Genomic DNA, 18,810 nt, shown 5'->3' on the forward strand with positions numbered 1-18,810 from the left:
GAGAGACACAAAAAGACGTAGTCACACCATCATATTGTCACTTTGCATTTTGCTGTCATCTTTGTGGTTTGTTTAGCATGTGTTTGTGGTTGCTTTTGGCATTTTTTGTCTCTTTGTGGTTGTTCATTGTCTCTCTGTGGTCAGGGTTGCTGCCACCAGATCAATTAAAATGGCCCAACTATGAATAGATACAGTGGTTAGATATGAGACTGATGCCAAAAAACTCACAGGAAATCCATATCCTGTGGATCTCATATAAGGTGTCTCAGAGTATGTTATTCTGGCTTTAACCAAAAGCCAGACATGGGATGCAATAAAGGGAGCAGACAGGCATCACATTCACTATCAGCTCATTTCATGCCCTCGCGAGAGACTGAGCAATCACACCTGACGGCTTCTGGACAATGAGCCTTTTGAGATGAGCCCTGCATTTTGTGCAGCATGGCAAAACAGTAATTGCCCTCCTTGTCAGGCTCTCTCATTAAGTCAGGCAAAGTGAAACATGCCATCCAGTTAAAGCGATAGGACACACAAGAGGGAGAAGGCAGGCTGCTCGGCCGGCGGGGGACCCATGCTGAATGCCAAATAATTCAGCTGTTTACAAAGTGGAGGGATGGTTGAGAGCAGCTGTGTGAGTGGAGAGGAACTGTGAGGTGACTTGGTCAGGTTGATTACATGGAGTCACTGGTGATGTGGAAAAATATCCCCCCCACAGATGACATGGACACCGAGCACTGAGAGAAACACACAGCAATTCACATGTGTCCTTACCCCGCCATTACCCTTCATTTAAGATATAATTAAACATGTTAGAGCCTTATAATAAGCACATTTTGTAACTGTTCTCTAAAAGTGTTCAAATGCACACTAGTATCCTAGTTATGGTCTGGTTTTTGGAGTATCCTGGTTATGTTTTGTGCATGTAAACAGTTTATCCCAGTTTCAGAGAGCTAGATAAGACCTTATGTCAGTTAGGAGAAATCTGTTTATATAACCTGTAGTACTGTGGCTTGTAAACACCTCATCCAGGTTTCTGAGTATATGAATCAAAAAACTGAATGAGGCTCAAAATCAGGATACTAATGCATATGTAACATGACTCATTAATGTGTAGCCAGTGACGTCAGTAGTCTCCCTCAGGGGTCGGAGGGATTTAAAGGATATCAGCTGATCAAAAGTGGTCCATTACTCAAAGCAAGGTGAGAACACCTCCACCGGGAGGAATATTTCTCCCACCAAGAGGCTACTCCAAATAACTAAGTTACAAAGGAACAAGGTCGAGGGAATGGTCCACTGATTAGGTCTCTGGTTTGATCCCCGGCTCCTCCCGCCTGCATGTGGAGGTGTTCTTGGATACCGAACCCAAAATTGCCCCTGATCACTGTTCCATTAGTGTACGAGTGTGTGTACGGGGGAATTTGTAAAGCGCTTTGAGTGGTTGATACGACTAGAAAAATGCAGTCCATTCACTATATCAATACTGGCCAAATAAAATGGGACACACAAGAATCAGATATTGTATTTTTGGAATAAAACAGATGCTGAAGTCAAAGCAAAGTTGGATAAATGTCTGAATGTAATGTTCTTTTTCTAGATTACAAATCTTGTTTAATGCCAGCAAAACTCGTTTGCGTATGGCAGAATCATTCAAACAGTGAAACTCATCAAGTAGATAAAAGGCAGAAAACATTTTAATAAAATGGAACACAGTACAAATCAATAGTCAACTTAATGCTCCACATGCAAAACAAAGCTGAACTAATCCAGATCGTTCACATATGGAGAGGATGACAAAAGGACATAAAAAATATCAACATAAAATCTTCAAAATATTTTTTTTTTTCAAATGAGCATAGCAAGCCTCCATGTCTTCATGACAGTGTAAAGGACATAATGTTTTGAAAATGGCATGACAATAAGGAACAGATGCAGCTTTATTAGACAGATTCAGGCCTAATCAGTGTCTTTTTGTAGAAATAATACCACAAATCCTGTCGGTAAGGTTTTCCAGTGCGACAGTTTGAAAGGCTTGAAGACGGTTCCTGTGGGTCAACACGAGGCTGCTCAGGAAAAATAACTTAATGATAAATGTAAATAAGACTGCATGGTGTAGAAAAAATTTGTGTTGACAGCATGAGACAGCAATCAAAGTAGCCTCCTTTATGACTTTATGACCACTAACGGCCTTCATACACATGCCACATAGTGACAGATAATGCTGCAAAACAGTCAGTTGTGTATATGACCACTTTTACTGTACTAGCATTTGGTTTATGTGAGGAAAACATACAATATGATGAAATATCATTGGCCATGGAAGAGGTGTGTGTGTGTGTGTGTGTGTGTGTGTGTGTGTATATGGTTGTGTCATTGGGGAGGGGGGTAGTGTAAATGATAAAGAGGCCACATGTCAAACTTAACTGAGATTTGCCAAATAGGGAAACGGTGGATGAACGAGTGGGTGGACGAATGGATAAATGAACATATGGGGGTGGGGGTGGGGGGTGATGTTTCATGCAGCCGACCGTCGACGGATGACAAATGCTCCTCTCTGCAGCTGTCCCAGGTAGATCCTCATCTTCGTACTGTCGCTTGTCTTCCTCACCCAAATCTGCAGAACAAAGGCAAAAGAAAAATCCTTCAGTATAGTCATTTACAAACAATGCACTCCAAGAGTAGCTGTCACTGGTTTAGACGTGTCAATATAAACCACCGTTATCTACTACAAGCCAGTTTGTGAGAAGGCAGCCAAACTGCTTTTCTCCTTAATCCAGGGTGCAGAAAATAAATTCTCTCATTGTATTCTTTTGTCAAACTGCTCACTGGAAAGATGGACTTCCCTTTTCCAGTGATGATTTCTTCATAGTGATATGTCATGTGTCGATTTAAGTGTTCATTACTAGTCAAACACTTGTAATATATGTAACACACTGACATGTTTTTAATGGTTTTTGGGCAACGATGGAGCTCTATGGCTCAGAGAAGTCAAATAAATCAAGCTTTGGCTACACAGACAGGAATAATAGGATTTGTTTACAATAAGGAAAATCTAAAATATCACCAGCCTTATGTTTTAAGCAGTTAACCCAGTTCTGTATGCGACAGGAGCTGGATAAGACCTAAAGCTCACCTCATTGGTCCCCACTGAACTGATGACACAGCTAATCTTTGTATTGTCCTTTGATTCCAAGTAGATGGCCTGGCTCTTGTGGTACCTGTCCGCATAAAAAAAAATAGAAAACACACACACAAATAGCATTAATTCAGCATTTTTGGTGAGGAATGAGGGAAAGGCATAAGTGCAGACAGGAGAGGGGTTCATTATACATAATTTTACCCAGCTGAATAAACCACATTCCTCCTAAGATGGCACTAAATAGATAATTGGCCTGGAAAGTCAAAACAAAAAAGTCTGTTATTTTTTTTAATGGCTCCAAACTGTCAGAGGACAAAACCGACCCAAGGGTAGAGACTGACAACCAAAGCATTTGATCATTAAGAACCCACTGAAGAATAATGACGCATGAGTCTCCCTCCAGCTCTTTGAGGAGGCTTTCCGGTGGTGGTGTCTTCTTTAGCAATGAATAAATGAGATTTTGCCTTTCAAGAACAGTGCACATAACTCACAGCTTGTGCCTCTTCAACTTCCTCTGTCTATATCAGCAGCTCATAAGACAGAATTGTATTATTTTTACCCCTCTTCAAATTACCTTATGTTCTGACACATGTCTGAGGCACAGCTCTGCTCTCAAACAGAGGGGCATCAGAGCTGTTTTGGTCAAGGATTTTCAATCTCTTTATATCTGCATCACAGCAGAAAGCACCACTGGTTCTGATGCACCCACCTTCTCTGAATATGTATTTTTATGGTGGCTTCAAGAACCAGCACTTATTCACTGGCTCCTGAGTAATATCTCTTTCTGTAGCCCTGACAAAAAGAGGCTGCCATCAAAGTGGTTGTAAAATGTCTTTTGAGGACCGGCCAAACACGAGAGACATCAAACCCGTGGCAATGTGGCCATCTAGTGGTGACACACGCTATATGAGAAAGAGACCAATGTCAAGGGGGAAAAAAAAAACTCTGGTGACTGTTTAGATGATGAAACTCCAAATTCACCATCTTTTGTCGTAGTAAAGTTTCCCCTCCTCGATGCGGGCCTCGTAACGCTGGGAAGGGTTCTCCATGGGAGCCGAGGGGACGTGCTCTGGGGACGAGGGAGACACTAAAGAGGGAGAAAAATCTCATTAGTATTACCATGCAAAACATATGTGCTAATAGGTTAATGTTTTATGTAATAGTTTTGGATCATTTTGGGAAATATACTTATTCGCCTTTTTGCTGAGAGGAGAGGGAGATGAGAATGATACCATGCTATCAAGCAGGCGGTTAGCCTAGCTTAGCAAAAAGGCTGGAAAGAAAATCCACCTCCCGGCACCTAAAGCTGACTAACATGTTATTGTTTGTTTAATCTGTGCAAAAACCAATCACTAGCAGCCTTCATGAGGTCGTTCCTTTGGACCAAACCAGGCTAATAGCGAATAAGTGTATCTCCCTCAATGACAAACTATTTCTTAAACCAGAGAACTGCAGGTGAGCGCTGACATACCTGGCCGTTTCGGTGATTTAAGCTGTAAGTGAGAATGTGAGAAATGTTTTAAAAAGAAATCATTTGTAGAAATAAGATTCAACAGGGACATGCATAGTATAAATAAATTCAGTGACACTTACCTTATTAAGTGTTCTTAGATCTTCCATTATCTGTTCGTCTGTTAACAAATAATTTAGCTGAGGTTTGAAGAGTTAAGGAAGGTATAAACACAATTTAGCTGAGAAACTCGGCCATTTCCCCACATGTAACTGATGATGACCTCAAAGTGAGCTCACTTTTGCTGTGTATCAAATTGCAGACTTCAGTCAGTACACTCGCATGTAGTACACCGAGTACACAGTATACACAGTGGCGAAGTGCGTGAAGTCCCGACACTGTAGTGTTGTCTCAAATCAAACACTGCCTTTGTGCACTCACTGTAAAAATACTACCACTACAAATACAACTGAAGAATTTACCCCTCACAGATTAATCTTAATTGATATGTAACTGTTGGCAAAGGATATCTGGTGCAGGTTTTCTTCGTTTGTCTGGTATTGGGACTGGATCATTGGGCCGTCTTCTCAGCTTCCGAGTCATGATTGGTTTAACCTCCATTGAGTCTATGAATGAAAGAAATAACAACAAACAGAGATCTAAAAATAACATCCAGAAAGCATCTAATGTTTCTCAAAATTCCTATTTTAGAAAAAACTACTGAGACAGGCAACTCAACAGGACAGACAGCAGCACCTTGATTTACTGCATCTGGAAAGTCCTTTTTCAATCAGTTTAATAACATTTTTACCCAGTTTCTCTCTTCTGCTGAGCAAGTTTCTGATTAACAATCCTGTTCTGGCTCCCTTACCTCCTGTCAGCTCCATTGTTAATTTTTCATTCTCAATCATCTTCTTCTTCTCTTCCAGCTCTGCAATTAGGTTTTCCTTTAGTTCCACCTTCTTGTCGTCAAACTCCTTCACCGCTGCCTTCTTCTCCTTGATGTAGTTCCTCTCCACCTGCTCTGTCTGCACAAGGCGGAAAGATGGAAATGATGGAAAGAGAACGGGTGTTTTCCATGTAACAACCAAAAAGTAAAAAGTCAATTCTGCATAAATTACAGTCTGTCAGCAAGATGAATATTACTCACCTCAAGTTGCAGAAATAAATCTGTAAAAAGGGAGGAAAAACATAATTTGTCATATAGAAAAAACATTAGTTGAATGTCTTTAACTTGAATCAGTGGCACATAATATCTGACACTAAAGTCAACTTTGATTACCCTTAAGACTAGAAAAAAGAACACTCAAGAAGAGGATGCAAAACAGAGCCACAAAGGAACAGCGATTCCAGCAAAAATCCCCTGAAACTTTTGGCAAATATCTATGAACCTGAAAAACAATGGAGAAAACTAGAATGGCACTCAATAGAGCAAATACCTATCCTAAGGCCAAACAATCCATCCAACAATTCATGTCTGTCAGGTCCAGTTTATGATCTGGATCCGTACCAAACTGTACAAAATCAAAGACGTCAACACCATTAATCTTTATGTAAAATGTCTTTTTTACATAAAGATCAAAAATTATTTCCCGAGAAATTGATGAAAATACTGAAAAATGCCATGTTAAGGAAAGTGATAAGAAAATTCCTGGAACTGCCCCTTTTACTGGATCAGGACTTAAACTTAATGGGTTCCTCCCTGGCCCATGCCCCCCCTATCCCTCCATTAAGTGTAGCCAAAATCAGTTCAGTACTTTTTGTGTAATCCTTCTGACAAACAAACAAAGCAACAAACAGACACGGGTGAAAACACAACCTCCTCGGCAGAGGTAATTAAGTTCCTGATAATCCATCCGTGTTTTACCCTTTTGACATTTCTATGTTAAGTTGTCAATTGATCATAATTGCGGGTCAAATACCAAAGCCTGAGGTTGTTTCTTTTTTTGTAGTACATTTTGGGTAAAACAAACTTATTTTTCAAATTTTGATCAGCAAAGACCTGAGTATATAAAACTAACTAGGTATACACTGTACTTCTTCAGTAATCTTTTATGTTGTGTTTAGTCACACTACATGTCTTTATCAGCCTTTCCATAGACTCATGTGCTCGCCTTATACGGTCCAGCTGATTGGTGATGACATGCCAACATTCTCTCCTCGCCAAACAAACCAAACTAAATAAGGAAGCACTCCAGAATTTGAATAATCCTCTCCAACCATGGGCTTGTGTAGATGTATCAGAAACAAAACAGTTTGTTCAGTCTCTACATATTGCTCAACTTGCCTGCATTTCGGAGCCTCTCTTTGTACTGCTGATCCAGCTTCTTCATCCTCTTCTGATATTCCTGCAGAGTACCTGCAAAGAGAAAGTGTCATTTAACTAAAATGAAGATCTATGGAATCAATCAATCAATTTCCTTTTAAGGATTCTATGGCGTTATCATGTTATGGTTTAGATGTTTGTGTAGGGTGAGAGCGAGTAAATTCATTACATTTCAAACTCCACTATCAGCTGTTTCATTAAAATATGTCATCAATATCTCTAGACAACTTGTTTCGCAACAATCACTACAGACATTATAGACCTTCTACTCTCAGCACCCATTTACAACTTTGAGTAGATAACACTGACATTACCTCAACATTTGGATTTACAAACAGACCATAATGTGTCACTCCACAGTTTCTATACTCAATATCAGTCTGGGTAATAAGTACCTCCTGGGCCGGCTGATGGTGCTACACTACCTTGAAACAGCCCAGTCAGCAGTTCAGAACCAGTTTGTATCAGTAAACAGCGGACAGTCTTGATGATTTAAAATGAGCCGCCCACAGTGGAGGAGAGGTTTGTCATCAGTTATCATATGTTTCTCAGCTGGTTTTCTCTTTTTAGCTGCAGAGACTATGGCTGCACTGTTAAACCATGTTGCCTGTTACTGCCACCATAAGCAATAAGAAAGGATTTAGTTGTGTCCTTCAAAAATTTCCAGTGAAAAATGCCCCCCCCCAATCCTCACGCAAATCCCACGAGATAAACTGCACCAGTCATTCACATTTGGAAACTTCCTGACTCCTCCAATCACAAGAAAAACATCCAAATGATTACCTTCTTGTAACTGCTGCAGCTGTCTTTTCAGGGAGGCCAGTTTGTCTTGGTACATTCTGCAACGAAACAAAACCATATATTATAATATAATATCGCATTTCTTTCCACTATGTGCAGCATTAGGAGAAACATTCAAAACTTTCCTCCTTAAATTATTTTCATTAAAGTTAAAACAGCTGAGCCATGGTTGGCAAAAACACTTACTGCTCTTTGATTTCCACATAGTCATCCTCATCATGCTTGGCAAGGTCTGTTTCACTGGCATCCTCTGTGTCTGGAAAAGGGAATGACAGGAGAAGAATGGACTCAGATTTTAAAACTATTTCTCAACTAAAACTCAAAACTGATTTTTTTTTATAATTACTCTACTCTACATGCCATACCATGAAATAAGATATATATTTTATTCTTAGCTTTTCCTACACAAACTTGAAGCAATAGGCTGAGTGCACAGACAGACAGCAGATCAAAGGACGTGCGTGGCACTGGCAAGGTAATGGTGAACACCCTTCTTGGGAATGCCCTCTGGTTTGTTAAGATTATGGGACCAGGGGAAATCTTATGTATGCCATGAAAGATCATACCCTATATATTCTCGGATCGACATCAGCAAAAACTTCAGCTAGAGCAAAGCTAAGGTGAGCACATCTGGTATCCGGCGATCGGTGCTTGTAAATTAAATTCATTACTATAAAGAGCGATAGGTGTCACTTATAGTGTCAAGCATTTGCCGCATGGTGAAATTAATCAGAAACGGTCCCCGGCTAACTTGGCCGTGCTGTCAGTCCAGCGGCAACTCTCTAAAGACAACGCTAACATGTTAAACCGAGGCAAGTGCGATGTGGCAAACTTGAGAGCCAAGTTTACAAGCACCGGCAAAAAACCTAGGTCAGTCGGCGTTACCTTCAAAACCCGGCTCATGAGAAGGGCAAGGCCCGGTCGTATTAAGCTGACACAGCAGCTTTCATTTTCGGTTAGCATTAATGTGCTAGCTTAAGTTAGCGCAGTCTGCGGTTTAAAGAGTAACCCGATTCTAGCTCACGTAGTTAGGCACAACAGCACCGTCAACGTATCCGGAGGAGTAATAAATGAGTCCGGCCGTACGCTTGGAAGTCAATGTCAGGAAACTAGCTAACCTTGTAGTGTTGTCATCGCCTTATTTTCCTCTTGCCTTTCTTTCCCTTTCACTGCAATCCGTCCCGTCTCACTGGATAGTGTGAAAAGGGCAGTGCAGTGGACACAGCACGCAGGGTTTCGCCTGCCTGGTGACCTGTCAATGCTCGGAACTAACGTTACGTAGCTAGTTGGCTAATTAACGCTATGTAGCCACCCCTTTTGGATATCATTATTAAAAGTTTGTATTAGTAATCTGAAGCACGACAGATCCCGCTTAATTTAAATTACTGTTACATTTTGTTGCTTATTGCACAATGACGCTAACCTGTCTGGGGAATAATGTGGTTAAATCTGATTGACGTCTAACGTGAGTACGGAACGTTAGCTCGTTAGCATATAAACAAACACGAGTTTATTTATAATATCACGTTATCGGTAACCAGCGCTACCAACAAGGAAAACACCCAGCCAGGGTGAGCGGTTTATCTAGTTTACATCACCTGCTTCTGAATTATTTCTCGGCTGGGACTTGGCGGGTAGCTAACTTGTTATGTAGCTACCAAGCTAATTTGTGCAACTGAACCTCGCTTTGGAAAAAGGCACTTAAACTTAGACTTAGATGTGCTAAAATAGTGTATGTTGCACTGTAAGAGAAAATTGTTTACAATTAAGCCTAAATCATAGATCGTTTTAATTGCAGAATTAAAAAAATGCTACATTTATGCAATAATCGCGCGTTTCCGTTTCTTTTCCAACAAGTAGACAGAGCCCGACGGCCAGGGAGCTTTTGGTCAAATCGTTTAACGGTACCTTCTTCTGAGTCTCTCCCCCTGAAACTCCGATCATCGTCGTCATCCACGCTATCAAGTTCTTCTTCATCATTGTAATAATCCACCATAGGCGATAGCAAAGTCGAAGCCATTTGTTCGATTGGAAAATGTAAACAAACACAAAATAAACAATCGATTTGTGTTTTTGCAGCTTGCTTGGAACAGCGCCTACAACTGGCAGGACCTCCGAGTATCAAGCTGTCTCACCTTATGCCTGTACACAATGTCTGTGAAATTAACGTGTATTATGGAAAAAACATATTTAATATACATTTTCAAACAATTAAAATGAAAAATCTAAGATGAAGTGTACCAGTCAATAACAGGCACATTTTTACATGCGCAATGAACCCAACGGTGTAACATTTAAACAGGCATAATTTTCTGAACATGAGGGAAATGTGGTGTCTCTTTGTTTTGGCACCCGGGCCGGTTCTTTACTTCCACACTCAGAGGCGAGGAGAATGGGTGGTTATAAGTTAAACTGAGTGTTTTTCAATTCCTTTCAAATTTTAAGTATTCCTACCTCATCTCTGTTTTCCAGTGCTTAAAAATGCTTACCCAGTAGTTTACCCCATTACTCGTAAATCATTTTTGAATAGGCGCCAGAGCTGTAAAATTGAACTGAACAATTATGTGGGAGATATTAATTATCTCCCATTACCGAGGTATGAATGCTGTTTCAAAGTCTTCACGACAACACAAGGAACATAATACTTTTGATTAATTGAACTATGATTATTTATTCATTCATGTATTTATTTACAAATGATTTACTGTTTTTGTCCAAAACAGTTGTGTATACAGCATACAATGTGTAAATATGTGTGTAACTGTAGAATGTAAACCCCCTCTAAGGTGAATAAAACTCACATTACAGACTTTACACATTACATTCCAGAAACAATACAGCAGGCATGACCTGTGTCCCCAGGTATGGTACTGTGTCTAGACATACCTGTCTTAACTTTATGCCAAGTATACATGCACAAATGCTCCCTGAAAGCCCCACCATTTACACCAATTACTGGAGTGGAATTACAACACTGAGGTCTATGAGTAAATGCAATCCCACGAATTATGAGATAGAGCCTTACAAACACTGTTAACATATCCCTCCACCAAAGTCTACTCTATTCTTAAGACCCCAGTGGGTAGTGAAGTATAGGTTTTGCAAATAATTCTCTAATCCTGGAACTGTCCCATGCCTCTGTCAAGTTCAGACTCACACACAACAACTCTGTTTATGATAGGTTGTAATGATTTTTATTAAAAACGTAATCTGGGAACACTTGCCATTTTATGGTTCGAAAGTCAGCAAAAATAATCTTACATTTGTTTGCTTGCACTACAATTTAAGATAGACAAAGTCTACACTGTGCACCTTACAGCAACTTTCTAACAGCTGGAACTGCAGCTGCTGGAACCAGAAATTTTAATAGATGTCCTCAGTAAACAACCCAGAAATTATGCAAGTATGCTTTTTAACATATTCCATTTAAAGAAGTAAAAACCTGAACTTTAAGTTATAGTATATCATGATTGCAACCACCACTCAGATTTATCCACTCAGTATCATTACTGCTTTCCAGGAAGCCCAGGGTACATATTAATATGACAGCTGGAGTAGATCACCAAAAATGACAAAAATTCACTGGTTCTAGCTTTTCAAATATGAATATTTGCTGTTTTTGATACTGAACTGAATTTCCTTGGGTTTTCAACACAACATTTAAAGATGTCATCATGGTTTGTGAATCTGTAACAGGTATTATTTGACTTTTGTCTGATGTTTTGTGGCCCAAACAGTTTGTCTGTATTGTATGTTACAATGGACAACATCAGACAGGCATTGACCACTTTCATGATTCCATGATTTTACTTCATAGAAACTGAACCTATGCTAAAGGGATTACTACTGTTACTACCAGGAAATACTGCCATGTCCACAGTGGTTCTGTAGCTAAGTTTGGCTCAAGTGGCCTAATGGATAAAGCACTGGCATTCTAAGCCAGGGATTGTGGGTCCCGTCTGGGGTGTGTAGCACTGGTTCGATGGAAAGGTGCTGATTCCATACCCAAGAGGTCAATGGATTAGAACCATCCTCTGTACTGTTTGTATTTTTACAAATGCCCAGAATATCTTTGGGTTTTGGACTGTTGGTAGCTGCAGCCTTAATTCTTATCACTCTGTTGTCAGTACGAGCTACTCACAGAAGTTTGCTAATCTTTATTAAGTCTTTCAGAGCCTGGCCGGTTAGGAGACGTGCAGCTATGTTTTACTGTATTATGTTGGGCAGACATGCAAAAAACTGAAGAAACATCATAGCATCATAAATGGACACAAACTGAAAGACACTGTGCACACCAAAGAAACAAAACAATAATTTATATGACACCACTTGAAATTACCTTATTTTCAAAGGGAGGAATTCAAGAGGGCAGTTCAAAATAGAAATATATGTTGTTGCTACAAATTTAGTGGTGTTTAATTTTCAAATTGTTTTTTTTTTATTAATGATGAAAGTTTCACAATAAGTATTGATGGGTTATTGAAGAGGCCTACCAGGCATATGACCAGGGCTCCAAGGATTCAGAGGGCTCCTCGGCCCACAAATGGACATAAAACAGCCACAAAAGGTGGGGGAAAAAGTTTATAATTGTTTCGCCTCCCTTTGAATCTGGCAGTCTTTTATGTAGGATAATAATCCATCCATTACAATAAGGTATAAGGAGTTATTTTACCATGGTCTCGTTTTGTACAAGGACACATTTTCACACATATTTCCAGGTACATCCCTACAGTGCAGGAATGTTACTATTGAACTTCAAAAAAGTAGCAGCAGGTGGCAGCATTGTACTAAGTAGCTATATTCAGGAGATGAGCTTGATTGCCATCACTGAAGTTGCAACAGAATCGTGGTGACTCAGTCCATGCATCTTTAATGATTTGCAGAAGAAGAAAATAAGGTGTCGGATTGTTGGCCGCTAACTTTTAATTTATTATCTTGTTATTCAAAGCAGCATTATTGAAAAGATAAGTAAATGCGGATTATTTTTGCATTTGATTTAGGTAAACCATTTGAGCATAAGATACTTGGAAAACAATCAATTTGGTATTTATTCTCCACAAAAAATAGTAGTCTGGAAAGTGCTCATCCTTCACTACATGTGACAACTTTATTTCCGCCTGTCTGTCAAACTAGCTGTCAAACACGGGCGAGGGGTTGTGCTCCTGCTGCTCCGTCATTCAGGAAGTCCAGACCAACTGACAGCACTTCGCAAAGTCACACCGACATCTTCAGAGTCGGACTAAATGCTCTTGAAGTGCGTACGCGTTTCAACAACGACGACTTTTAAAAAAGGTGAGCGGCTTTTGTTTTTTCTTTTTTTCTTTTTCTCTGTTGTTGTGTCGCTGTCACTGTTTGTTCCCCCCTAACGGTTAACAGCTCGTGCTGTAGCCTCGCGCTCTCAAACTGAAATGACACTTCCTCTTGTCTCAACGGCTAAGCTACAACTGCAGCTAAATGTCAAAGCAGTAAAAGTGGATATAAATGAGTCGTGGCTCTCGTAGGTTGCACCTGGAAGTTGGAAATGACCACCGTCGTCTGGTTTCGACGTTGTTCGGCTTGTTGTTTGAACGCCACTCCACTCAGAGGTGGTGAGTACAGAGAGCAGCATCAGCTCGCTGGGGTTAAGTGCGTAGGTTTGCTTTGTAACGGTCTTTGAGCGAAGTGCATGTTTGTTGATTGATGTGTTGAGCTGCACCTGCTGAAAAATCTACGCTGATTTTTTTTTGGATATTTACGCTGTGAACTGCCGGGGGAAGACGCTTTCCTGTTTGGTTTGGTCCTTAGGGGGGTGAGTATGAAGAGCAAAAACGGATGACAGGTTGTAATGAAGTGTACAGTTGAGGGTTTTTTGTTTTTTAAAGACAACAAGGCGGCTGGACGCTATGTAAACTTGATCGAGGTGTCAGTTTAGCATTGGGGGATAGTGTGCGTGTGTCTGTCAGATTCAAAATGACTGTGGTACCGTCCATTGCATCCTACATTGTTGTGAGTGAGATTTTACTATCAACGCAGAGTCACAATGGCTTTCAGTTGAGACGGTGTAACGTCCACTACACATGACCCGAACCACATTTTTACTACATTTACTACGTCTCTCTGCAACCGTTAACCGGTCGAGCATAATCTGCATCCTTGACACTTTTGTTTAAACGATTTCGATTGCAATATTGGCTTGCATTCATTTAAGCCACAGACAATAACTGCACGCCATTCATATTTTATTTTTTTCTTTCTTGGCGTGAATGCTGTAAGACGGTCGTCACCTGCACGCAGGACGGTGCTCGGTTAAATAAGCAGCGTTAAAAAGTAAATGTAGGCTAACATGACGCGCTCGAAATGGCAGATGTAGAGAGCAAGCTGAGCACTAAAACCCAAGCTGACCCAACATGATGTCATCTCTTGTGTGTAGAGCGCATGAGTGAGAGGCAGTAGACCCGGGTTTCACTGCTAAACTGTGTCATTTGTAAAGATTTATTTTAAGAAGCAAGCCCACGCAATTTCAGGCAGGGATCACCAGAATTTAATACCATATTATGACATTGCACCTGCATGTCATTCAAATCGATTCATAGTATTTTATTTTTTATTTTTATTTTTTTTTTTGACTGTATTTCTTTCTGCATAGAGGTTCAGAGAAGGCATGTTGGTTGAATGAAAAATCCATATAAACTCATTTCACACAGAACAGAGTTACTCACCTTGGCATAATGCTGAGTAAGTAGTGTCAAACTTTTTCCAGTTAAAGAGAATAAGATATTCTGAGGAAAAAAGTTTTTTTTTTTTTTAAACAGCTGTCAGGCTTTGTGCTTTTCTTTTCAATCTTTCAGCCATTATGTCTCTAGTCAAGAGTTTCAGTGCCCTACTTCGGTTTTGCGGCCCTTTGGTTCAAAGGACACAGAACTGTTGTGCAAGTATACTCCCCTGTTGACATCACCCACATCTAGGAGGTTCATTGGCAACCTATTGAGGATGTAGCTGAGAGAGGGAACAGAAAGTGACACACTTCCTTATTAGTGATGGTGTCTAGGACAGTTCAGCATTTATGATTTTACACTGATTGTGCCATTTAAAGATAAATGTCTCACTCATCCACACTGATACAGAATGGGTATTGTTGCCAAACAGTGTAGATTGATCATGCACAGGTTGATGCACTAAATGCTTGTTTCTTGTAACTGAACCCAACTGAGATTATCCTCATCTGGTGAGGTAAAAGCTTTTTTATAGTGCAGGTTGTCGAACGTGACACTTTTAAGACCAAAAGTCAAAGAGCCAAGAAATTGAAGAGTCATTTTTAATGGGCTCATAATCGATATTAATATTGATGATCGACTATTATTCAGTATTTTCGTTGAATTATTACATGTTCCTTTGCTTTCGCTTGGCCTTTGTTAAACACTGGATGACACAGGTCTCTATATGTTAGGTGACAACAAGCTTCATTTAGACTGGCAGAGGCAGTCATAAGCATATTGCTAAACAGTCATGTCTTTTTATAGAGCTGTGTGAGAGATTATTGAGACGTTAGCTAGGGGTCTTCTCATGAATTTGCACAAATCCTTTTAAGTACTGTGTGTGTGCGTGTGTGTGTGCGTGCGTGTGTGTGTGCGTGCGTGATGGATGCACTGGGAAGGGACACATCAGCTGGTCTTGACAATTGGCTGATGTGGCTGTCACAGACAGGGGGTGTGGTAGGGGTGTGAGCCAGACATGCTCCCACTGAGGCCATTTTCACACTAGAGTTAGGTGCCCATTTGCACATGGGACTGGTAGAAATTGTGTTCAAGGTCAGGCTTAAGTCAAATTGTGAGAATACACCTTTTTATGGCTGTGCTGGCGACATGCTATGAAAAGATTTTGTCGAATCAGAAAATCTTGATATTTACTAAGCTTTGCATATTATATCTGTCTGGTCAAAGCAATGGTCTCAGCATGTTAAACCTCTTTTTTTTTTTTATGCCTCTCCACTGGTGACACCTGCGGCCGAAGGCATTATGTTTTCAGGTTGTCCGTCTGGATGTACGTGTGTATGTCCCAGTCTCGTGAACATGATATTTTAGTAATGCCTTGAGGGAATTTCTTCAAATTTGGTACAAACGTTCACGTGGACTCAAGGATGAATTGATTATTATTCGTTGGTCAAAGGTCAAGGTTACTGTGACCTCACAAAACACATTTTTGGCCATAACTCAAGATTTCATACGCTAATTAAGACACTATTTAACATAAATGTCTAACAGGATAAGATGATAACATTTTATATCCACAAGATCAAAGGTCAACTTACCCTTCTACAAAACACTTCTGGATGTTATTATTAAGGGGAGATTGTGACCGTTTCCTGCAACTTGACTGGTTGGTGGAGGCAGACAACCATGAGGCGGTAATTCTAGTTTACCACTGATTCTCCATGATCACTTAAAGTATGTTGTAGGACTGCAACTATTTTCACTATTGATGAATCTGTCATTTTTCAATTAACTGTTTAATTGTTTTGTCTTTAAAATTCCAGAGAGAAATTCACACAATCCTAAGTGATTTTTTTTTTTTTTTTATGTTTTCATCAACCTTTTCATCAATGTGTCTTAACTACACAAACTTGTCGCAAATTGTTAATTTCAACCTGATGAATGCTGACTGTTCATTAGGGGATGCATGTTTGTTAGAATTCATAATTAGCACAATCAAAAACGTCATTAGTGGAACTGAAACAACTAGAATGTCAGTAGTGCTGCTGCTGACAACCACGTGTCATTAGCAGCGCCGCACTGTGACAGACATTAGCAGGGAATGGTTAGTAAAAAAACGTAAAAAATGTCTTTCTAACTCAAAGTGGTCCAGGACTAATATGAAAGGTGGTCAAGGGGATGTGACAATCATTGAGATGTTAAACAAGAATACTATAGCCTATAGTAGGTGTTGGGGTGCAACAGACGATGATTCTGGACAGGGATCTGCATGAAGAGCCTCAGCCATCTACTTCAAAGTTTTGGTGCGAAAGTATGTCAATAAAACTGAGGCTATAAAAACTTTAAGAACAAAAACCGATGATCTTGATTGATGAACAGAATATTCATTTTTGGCATTATGTCTGCTTCGTATGATTAGTAAATATAATGCCAAAGACAAGATTGAACTTCCCCACTCAGCACAATGTAGTTGGTCCTATTTTTCAGTTTCTATTGTCAGACAACACGTATAAAATACCAAAGCTTGACAATAGAACCAAGTTAATGTCAAAAGCTGTACTGTGTGATTACTCTATTTTAGCATTAAAAATGAGCAATCACAAAGAGAACCGTGGGTAACGTTGGCTTCATATCATTATTGCTACACAGCACCTGGATGTGTCTGTACAAGAACCATTTTTTTTAATTTGTGTATTCAAGATGCAAAAATTTTGTTGGGACATTGGTTTAGGAAGGTTAGAATAGGAAAAGAAGGTGTGTTTTCAAATTTAGTCAGCTCAGTATGGGCTTGGCCTGGCGATACCAGCAGACCTGACATTGGGGGGTGGGGGGGGTTTAAAGGCCTGGCAGCAACCTTAATCATGCCCAGTTCTGGTAAAGGGGGTGGATAATATCGGTGTGAGTAAAGTTTAAAATGTAAAGAATAGGAGGTGGGTGCTTCTCCTCTTCAACTATTCACCCCTAAAACTTTCAGGCGGGCTGTTAAACAGTGGTTACAGTGATGTCACAGCAGCATTCATGACAGCAACATTTTGCACAAAATCCATTTAATCTGAACACAGTGATTAGTGGATTTGCTCATGGAGGAAGCAAATCCACAAAAAGCTTTTAAATTGCATAGGAAGAAGGCAAAGCAGCATGGTATAGACCAGTGGGAAAGACATCCCCAAATTTAGTGACCAGATTCAAACCCGCATGGTGGCCAGTATCCAATATGCTGCAAAGATATATGATAATTTGATACTGAGTCTTGGTGTGCTGTTGCTGAGCCAAACATCTGATGCTGATGTGAGAATTTGACCTTATGGGAGCTGCAAATTATTACATTACTAAAGGCTCCAGCAGTTCATCTGTACAACAAAGAGCCAATGCTGTTAAACAGGCTACAGTAGTTGGTGCGACCTCTATCTGCCTGCATTAGCTTCTGCTTCACAGCTCGTCTAATGCGCTGTAGTGTCTAATGCAGTCTCTTTCAGTCTCAGCTGAATCCGGACTTGTCTAATTTAAGAACAACCAGAAGGCATACATGCTGGCTTGTGGCCTTACAGAACCCGAGCCTATTTTAATTAGTACTGAAAACAGTGTTTTGGACAGCCGCCGCTGTCCCAGGTATTATCTAGCAAATGATGTCTTCCCAGATTGTGTGACTCTTCTGTCCTCCCCCTCCTCTTGTGTGGGGTCATTTGGATGTCAAAGTTAACAAGTTTACATGCTCTGTTGTCAAAGAACCATGACAGCCCACTGATGGGCCCTTATGTCTTATGGCTTGCCACCAACCCTGTAATGAGTTTACTGGCTGTGTGCTAGGTCATCTCAGCATATCTGTGAGACAGCCATTATGATATTTTCTAAAAGCTGAAACCCTTTATGCCAGTGGGAAAAAGCTTGGCAGGTTTTCCTTTGCATCTAGGGCAACCTGTTGAAGTGAAAAACTCACATTACTCCTCCCTGCTGACTAATCCACCTCAGCATCTCTCACTTTTCTCCACTTCCATGTGACAGGAGTTTGACTTTTGAAAAATATATTAGAGGATTGTCAGTTTAGCCGGAGCTACACCAGTTTGGTGGTTCATGCCATGGTAGCAGAGCGCATCAAATATTAAAGTGCTGCTGTCAGGCTTAATGTTCTGCAGTGATCTGGTTTAGCATGTCTAATATAGGAATGCTGTCTCAGATGACAAGGAGAATTATGCCTTCCCTACCCCCACCTAGCCTCTACTAGCAGATATGTTCATGTGTACCTCTTTTAATGATGATTTCAAAAGACAGCAAAACTCTGCACTGCTGCGAGATCATGATCTTGTGAAGCCAGCAAGAACCAGTACAGATATTTGGTAGCAGGATTAATCCACCCCACCCGCTGTACTATGTGATTACCAAAACATAAGGACTGCATACACATGCCCGT

General features: G+C 40.3%; 2 protein-coding genes across 5 annotated transcripts in view; one reads left to right on the top strand and one right to left on the bottom strand.

The window, feature by feature from the left end:
- Window positions 1-1,669: 1,669 nt before the first annotated feature.
- suds3 (SDS3 homolog, SIN3A corepressor complex component) lies at window positions 1,670-9,824 on the bottom strand. Of its 2 annotated transcripts, none has more exons than XM_056377380.1 (12): window positions 9,622-9,824; window positions 7,900-7,969; window positions 7,696-7,751; window positions 6,874-6,945; window positions 5,737-5,756; window positions 5,458-5,614; window positions 5,117-5,212; window positions 4,730-4,791; window positions 4,608-4,629; window positions 4,118-4,223; window positions 3,131-3,215; window positions 1,670-2,611 (listed from the first exon to the last, which is right to left on the bottom strand). In XM_056377380.1, exons 1-12 carry the CDS (start codon window positions 9,731-9,733, stop codon window positions 2,513-2,515), a joined length of 957 nt encoding a protein of 318 aa, XP_056233355.1. In that variant the 5' UTR covers window positions 9,734-9,824; the 3' UTR covers window positions 1,670-2,512. The 2 variants fall into 2 exon arrangements, with proteins under 2 accessions (XP_056233355.1, XP_056233356.1); XM_056377381.1 differs by lacking the exon at window positions 9,622-9,824 and adding an exon at window positions 8,832-8,979.
- Window positions 9,825-12,624: 2,800 nt separating this feature from the next.
- Window positions 12,625-18,810, top strand: part of taok3a (TAO kinase 3a) — a 65,002-nt gene continuing 58,816 nt past the window's right edge. The window contains exons 1-2 of one of the 3 annotated variants that reach the window (XM_056376468.1): window positions 12,625-13,005; window positions 13,215-13,301. The gene's annotated coding sequence lies outside the window, so the exon portion shown is untranslated. Of the gene's footprint in view, window positions 13,006-13,214; window positions 13,302-13,333; window positions 13,502-18,810 lie in introns of those variants that run through there. The other 2 variants (XM_056376467.1, XM_056376469.1) reach the window with 2 other exon arrangements.

This window comes from Seriola aureovittata, chromosome 5, assembly GCF_021018895.1.
Source record: "Seriola aureovittata isolate HTS-2021-v1 ecotype China chromosome 5, ASM2101889v1, whole genome shotgun sequence".
NCBI lineage: Eukaryota > Metazoa > Chordata > Actinopteri > Carangiformes > Carangidae > Seriola > Seriola aureovittata.